The 6,767-nt window shown below is 66.2% G+C and overlaps 1 protein-coding gene across 1 annotated transcript; it reads left to right on the top strand.

Moving 5' to 3' along the window:
* The first annotated feature begins 1,651 nt into the window (after nt 1-1,651).
* Nucleotides 1,652-4,717, top strand: LOC144952835 (uncharacterized). The gene is made up of 2 exons (XM_078883303.1): nt 1,652-3,011; nt 3,652-4,717. Exons 1-2 carry the CDS (start codon nt 1,882-1,884, stop codon nt 4,715-4,717), a joined length of 2,196 nt encoding a protein of 731 aa, XP_078739429.1. The 5' UTR covers nt 1,652-1,881.
* Nucleotides 4,718-6,767: the final 2,050 nt, after the last annotated feature.

The raw sequence follows: 6,767 nt of genomic DNA, 5'->3' as shown, positions 1-6,767 counted from the left end.
CACGTGCAGTAGCTGCTACTACACGTGTAGCAGCAGCTACTGCACGTGTAGCAGCTGCTAGCCTTCATAGGCGCTGACTAACAGCACTTGCCCCTAACGGGCCTTTGTCTACCCGTGTCTCCCCGTGTCTCCCCCCCCGTGTCTCCCCGTGTCCCCCCGTGTCTCTCCCGTGTCTCCCCCCCCGTGTCTCCCCGTGTCCCCCCGTGTCCCCCCGTGTCTCCCCGTGTCTCCCCGTGTCTCCCCCGTGTCTCCCCCCCCGTGTCTCCCCGTGTCTCCCCCCCCGTGTCTCCCCGTGTCCCCCCGTGTCTCTCCCGTGTCTCCCCCCCCGTGTCTCCCCGTGTCCCCCCGTGTCCCCCCGTGTCTCCCCGTGTCTCCCCGTGTCTCCCCCGTGTCTCCCCCCCCGTGTCTCCCCGTGTCTCCCCCCCCGTGTCTCCCCGTGTCCCCCCGTGTTTCTCCCGTGTCTCCCCCCCCGTGTCTCCCCGTGTCCCCCCGTGTCCCCCCGTGTCTCCCCGTGTCTCCCCGTGTCTCCCCCGTGTCTCCCCCCCCGTGTCTCCCCGTGTCTCCCCCCCCGTGTCTCCCCGTGTCCCCCCGTGTCTCCCCCGTGTCTCCCCGTGTCTCCCCCGTGTCTCCCCCCCCGTGTCTCCCCGTGTCTCCCCCCCCGTGTCTCCCCGTGTCCCCCCGTGTCCCCCCGTGTCTCCCCGTGTCTCCCCCCCCGTGTCTCCCCGTGTCCCCCTGTGTCTCCCTCGTGTCTCCCCGTGTCTCCCCCGTGTCTCCCCCCCCGTGTCTCCCCCCCCGTGTCTCCCCCCCCGTGTCTCCCCGTGTCCCCCCGTGTCTCCCCGTGTCTCCCCGTGTCTCCCCCCCCCGTGTCTCCCCGTGTCTCCCCCCCCGTGTCTCCCCGTGTCCCCCCGTGTCCCCCCGTGTCTCCCCGTGTCTCCCCGTGTCTCCCCCGTGTCTCCCCCCCCGTGTCTCCCCGTGTCTCCCCCCCCGTGTCCCCCCGTGTCTCTCCCGTGTCTCCCGCCCCGTGTCTCCCCGTGTCCCCCCGTGTCCCCCCGTGTCTCCCCGTGTCTCCCCGTGTCTCCCCCGTGTCTCCCCCCCCGTGTCTCCCCCCCCGTGTCTCCCCGTGTCCCCCCGTGTCTCCCCCGTGTCTCCCCCCCCGTGTCTCTCCCCCCGTGTCTCTCCGTGTCCCCCCGTGTCTCCCCGTGTCTCCCCGTGTCTCCCCCGTGTCTCCCCCGTGTCTCCCCCCCCGTGTCTCCCCGTGTCTCCCCCCCCGTGTCTCCCCCCCCGTGTCTCCCCGTGTCCCCCCGTGTCTCCCCCGTGTCTCCCCCCCCGTGTCTCCCCGTGTCCCCCCGTGTCTCCCCCGTGTCTCCCCCCCCGTGTCTCCCCGTGTCCCCCCGTGTCTCTCCCGTGTCTCCCCCCCCGTGTCTCCCCGTGTCCCCCCGTGTCTCCCCCGTGTCTCCCCCCCCGTGTCTCTCCGTGTCTCCCCCCCCGTGTTTCCCCGTGTCCCCCCGTGTCTCTCCCGTGTCTCTCCCCCCGTGTCTCCCCGTGTCCCCCCGTGTCTCCCCCGTGTCTCCCCCCCCGTGTCTCCCCGTGTCTCCCCGTGTCTCCCCGTGTCCCCCCGTGTCCCCCCGTGTCTCCCCGTATCTCCCAGCGTCTCCCCGTGTCTCCCAGTGTCTCTCCGTGTCCCCGTGTCTCCCCCCCCAGTGTCTCCCGTGTCTCCCCGTGTGTCTCCCCGTGTCTCACCGTGTCTCACCGTGTCTCCCCCCCAGCGTCTCCCCGTGTCTCCCAGCCTCTCCCAGCCTCTCCCCGTGTCCCGCTGAGTACCCCCAGTAGTACCCCCCGCCCCCCCCACCGGCTTGGTCAAGACGCTTGCCCACGACAGCCATGTCGCCCAAGAAGAAGTCGACTCACCGCAAGAAGAAATCCGGCGTCACCACCGGCACCGCCGCCGCCGCCGCCGTGACCAATCGGGACGGGTTCCCCTCGGCTGACGACGCCGACGACGGCTGCGTGTCCGTGCCGGGGCTGCGCCACCGCGTGCCGCGCCGGCTGCTGGCTGCGCACGTGCCGCTGGAGCGCGTGGCGGTGGAGCGCGTGGCGGTGGCGGTGGCGCCGGCGGTGGCGGTGCCGTCGAAGCCGCCGTCGTCAAAGTCGTCGTCGGCTTCGTCGTCAGATTCGTCGTCCAAATCGCCGTCGTTCGGCAGATCCCTCTCGTCCAGCCTCGGCGGCTCCGTCGGTCCCCGATCCGCCGGTGGGCCCGGCACCGACCGCCGAGCCGGCACCCGAACCGGCGCCACCGTCGTGGGCGGCGCGGCGGCGGCGGCGGTCGTCCCGCCGCCCTGCGGCCCGCCGGAGGGCGAGGGCCTGCACGCCGTGCGGGTGCGGCGGGCGCCGGACGCGGCGCTGCAGGCCACGGTGGCCGTGCCCTTCCGTTACTCGAGCTACGAGGGCGCCCTGGACGTGGACGCGAGGCTCATCCGGGCCTTCGGGGCCTTCCCCTACCCGACGCGCGAGCGCGCCCTGCGCCTGGCTCGCCGCGCCGGCGCCGCCGTGTCCGGCGTGTGGGCCTGGTTCGAGGCCCAGCGCCTCAAGCACGGCATCAGCTGGACGCCGGAGGAGGTGCTGGAGGCCCGGCTGCGGTTGCGCGTCGGCGCCGCCGACGACGACGACGACGACGACGCCGGAGCCGGTGAGGCGCAGCCGGAGGCGCCGGGCGGCTCCGGCGCGGGTCTCGGTGCGGCGGCGGCGACCGGCGGCGTCGCCAGAACCACCGCGGCCGGCGCAACCGCGGCCGGCGCCTTGAGCTACGACTGCAAGCAGAAGATCCTGTGGGAGAGCTACAGACGCTCGGCCTACGTGGACGCGACCGAGTGCCAGCGGCTGTCGCAGGAGACGGGGCTGCTACCGGAGGCGGTGCGCAGGTGGTTCAAGAAGAAGCGGGCGAACAGCGGCGGCGCCTGGCAACAGCTGCCCCGGAGCAAGCGGCAGCCGTGGCATCGGAACGTCAGCGGGAGGCAAGGACCCACGCCAGAGACACTGAGGGTCTGGGTTCAATCCCTGGGTCTGCGTGGAGATCCGGAGTGTTCTCTGTGGGTCTCTATGTATTTCTGTGTATCTCTATGGGTCTCTGTGTGTCTGTGTATCTCTATGGGTCTCTGTGGGTCTCTATGGGTCTCTGTGAGTCTGTATCTCTATCGGTCTCTGTGGGTCTCTATGGGTCTCTGTGGGTCTCTGTGTGTCTCTGTGTATCTCTGTGTGTCTCTGTGTGTCTCTGTGTATCTCTGTGTGTCTCTGTGTGTCTCTATGGGTCTCTGTGTATCTCTGTCTCTGTGTGTCTCTGTGTGTCTCTGTGTATCTCTGTGTGTCTCTGTGTGTCTCTATGGGTCTCTGTGTATCTCTATGGGTCTCTGTGTATCTCTGTGTGTCTCTGTGTGTCTCTATGGGTCTCTGTCTATCTCTATGGGTCTCTGTGTATCTCTGTGTATCTCTGTGCGTCTCCCCCCCTCCACCGCCTCTGCTCACACCACCGCCCACCGCCGTCGGCCCCCACCCCCGGCCCTCCCCACTCCCCTCGGCGCTCGCTCGGAACGCCGGTGCCGGCAAACCGAGCGACGTTTCTGACTTGCCGTGTCCCCGTTCGTCGCCCCCCGGCAGGTTCATCCGATCCGAGGAGGCCGGGGCCCTCCCGGCAAACGGCGATCAGAGCGGACCGGCCGAGTCTTCGGCGCCGGCTTTGCCGCCGCCGGCTTTGCCGCCGCCGCCGCACGCCGGCAAGCAGTGGTCGTGGACGCGGGAGACGTCGGCACGCACGACGTGGCAACGGGAGCTGCTGCAGGTGAACTACGAGGCGAACCCGTACCCCTCGGAGGAGACCATCGCCTGCCTGGCCAGCGAGGTCGGACTCAAGCCGCACCAGGTCAAGAAGTACTTCTCCAACCGCCGCTACACCGTCAAGCTCGCCAGGGAGTCCGTCGGCGGCGGTGACGCCGGTGGCGGCGGTGGTTTTGGTGGCCGTCGCAGCAGCGGCGCCGGCGGCGGCGGTAACGCTGGTGGTGGCGGTTACTCCGTTACCGTGGGTTACGCTGATGGTGGCGGTAACGCCGGTGGTGGCGGCGGTAGTTTTGGTGGCCGTCGCAGCAGCGGCGGTAACGCCGGTGGTGGCGGTTACGCCGCTACCGTGGATCACGCCGGCACTGTGAGTCACTCCGGCGGCGGTGGCGGTCACGCCGGCACCGTGAGTCACTCCCCTACCGTGAGTCACTCCGGCGGCGGTGGCGGTAACGCCGGCACCGGCGACGCCTGCCGGGCACGCCGGGCGCGCCGCACCAAGAAATACATCGGCGGCAAGAAGACGTACGAGCAGCTGGCGATCCTGAACCGGGCGTTTGACGAGTCGCGGTCTCCCTCGCCGGCGCTGTACGCCAGCCTGGCGCAGGAGACGCGCCTGGCCGTGTGCACCGTGCGCAACTTCTTCAACAAGAAGCGCTACAAGCTGCTGCACGCCAAGAGCCACACGCGGCGACGCTACGGCTGGTGGGGGGTGGCACGGGGGGGAGGGGGGCAGGTGGACGGGGAACTCGGCGGTAGCGCCGCGGTTGCCGGGGGCGACGGTGACGGGGGCGACGACGGTGACGGGGGCGGTGTGGTCGCCCGCTGGTACGAGGCGAGCGACCAGGACGGAGTGCTCGTCATGGACATGGGGAGTGGCGGCGGTCCATGAAGGAGCGGCCCCCCCACAGAGAGAGAGGGTGGGGGGTGGGGGCAAAATGGGGGGAGGGAGGGGGGTTGCGTGCGGGTTGCGTTGCGGTTGCGTGCGGATTGCGTGCGGGTTGCGTTGTCGTTGCGTGCGGGTTGCGTTCCAATAAATGGGCAGTTTCTTTTTTTTCTTTCTTCCAATTAAATTTTACCGCTCGTGACCTCCTCCTCCTGCACCTAGCCTGGCACAGCAGTCAACCCATGGCACCTGCTGGGTCTGTCACGTGACCTCCTCCTCCTGCACCTAGCCTGGCACAGCAGTCAACCCATGGCACCTGCTGGGTCTGTCACGTGACCTCCTCCTCCTGCACCTAGCCTGGCACAGCAGTCAACCCATGGCACCTGCTGGGTCTGTCACGTGACCTCCTGCACCTAGCCTGGCACAGCAGTCAACCCGTGGCACCTGCTGGGTCTGCCCCGTGACCTCCTCCTCCTGCACCTAGCCTGGCACAGCAGTCAACCCACGGCACCTGCTGGGTCTGCCCCGTAACCTCCTCCTGCACCTAGCCTGGCACGAGTGCCGCGCTGACGTCACCGCCACCAACGGCTGTTGCGAGCAAGGCGGTTGGAGCCACCTTTGGGGGGTGACGTGACGTCAGACGCGCCGTGCTGCGTGACGTCAAACTTCTGGTTTGCTGGCATGCCGTGACGTCACTGCCTGCACCGCACAGGGTGATGCCGTGACGTCATCGCGACGGAATGGATGATCAATAATGTGAACGTTTTAGGCCGTCCATAAATGACGTCACGCACCTACGGGGGGGGGGGGGTCAGACATTTGTGACGAGGGGGGGGGGTGTCTAAAGTGACGTCACATCAAAATGCGCAACTTTAAATACATATAGACAACACGTTCTACTTAATTAAATAGACTCTTTGATAAATGTTTTCGCCTACAACATCAGAGTGCAGCGCCACATTAAATACGCACTACAATGACAGAGATTTGAAGCGTGTTTTATTTGGGGGGGGGCAGAGCTTTGTGACGTCATATTTGAGGGGGGGGGTCCAAAATCGTCCAAAATCGCGTGACGTCATTTATGGACAGCCCCTAAAGGTCGACGCCACTTTGCCCCGCGATGTTTTCCAGGCCGAGGGAGTTTCCCCTCCCCCAGGACCTCACAGAAATGCTCAGCCAATCTGCAAACCTGTTCCTGGGGGTCGAGATTGGATCACCGCTCTTTCCCCCATGATGGTAATAGGTGTGGCGCTGCAGGTTACTTTGTTGATGGAGTTAAATAGGGATTTGTGATCGCGGGCTACTGAGGCAGACTCCATCTCCTCAGCAACCCGCGACCACCACCCATCCTTGCAGCGCCTCACGGCTCTCCGAACCTCCGAGCGAAGGCTGCGGTAAACCTCCTCATTCTCCGACGTGGGATGCTGTAGACGATGAGAGTGGGCCTGTCGCTTTTTCTCAGCCAGCTTGAACACCTCCTTTATCAGCCAGGGTTTCTGGGGAGGTCTGGACCCCGTACCCAAAGCAGCCATTGCAGCTGCATGAGTCACAGTCCTAAATCTCGCCCATTTCCCCTCGACATCAGGAGGAGTGGGGGACGATGCCAACCCCAGCTCCAAGCAATGACGAAATTCTCGCTTGCAACTTTCATCAGCTAGCTGAGACCAGGCCACTTTTGGTTGGAATGGGGTCCTAGATGTACACCCACCACCGGAGTGGAAGAATGGCAGGCGCATCTTACAGATGACAAGTCGATGGTCAGAGGGCAGATCAGCTCCACGGTAGGTCCTGGTGTCAAGGACATGGGCCCACATCCGCTGTTCCATCATTACGTAGTCCAGCAGATGTTCTTGCTTGGACACGGCATGCATCCATGATGTTGTGTGGATGCGCCGATGCCAGAACAGCGTGTTGGTAATTACAAGCCCATGGGCTGCACAAAAATCTAGCAGCCTCCTACCGTTGTTATTGAGCTGATCTGGCCCATGCCTTCCAATCATTCCAGCCCAGGTGCCAGCATCCCAAGGGGCCACTTTAGCTAGCACCTGTGACAGGA

The sequence above is a fragment of the Lampetra fluviatilis genome, chromosome 70 (assembly GCF_964198595.1).
Source record: "Lampetra fluviatilis chromosome 70, kcLamFluv1.1, whole genome shotgun sequence".
Classification (NCBI taxonomy): domain Eukaryota; kingdom Metazoa; phylum Chordata; class Hyperoartia; order Petromyzontiformes; family Petromyzontidae; genus Lampetra; species Lampetra fluviatilis.
The sequence above is the reverse complement of the archived record's forward strand: the minus strand, read 5'-3'. Positions and strand labels throughout refer to the sequence as shown.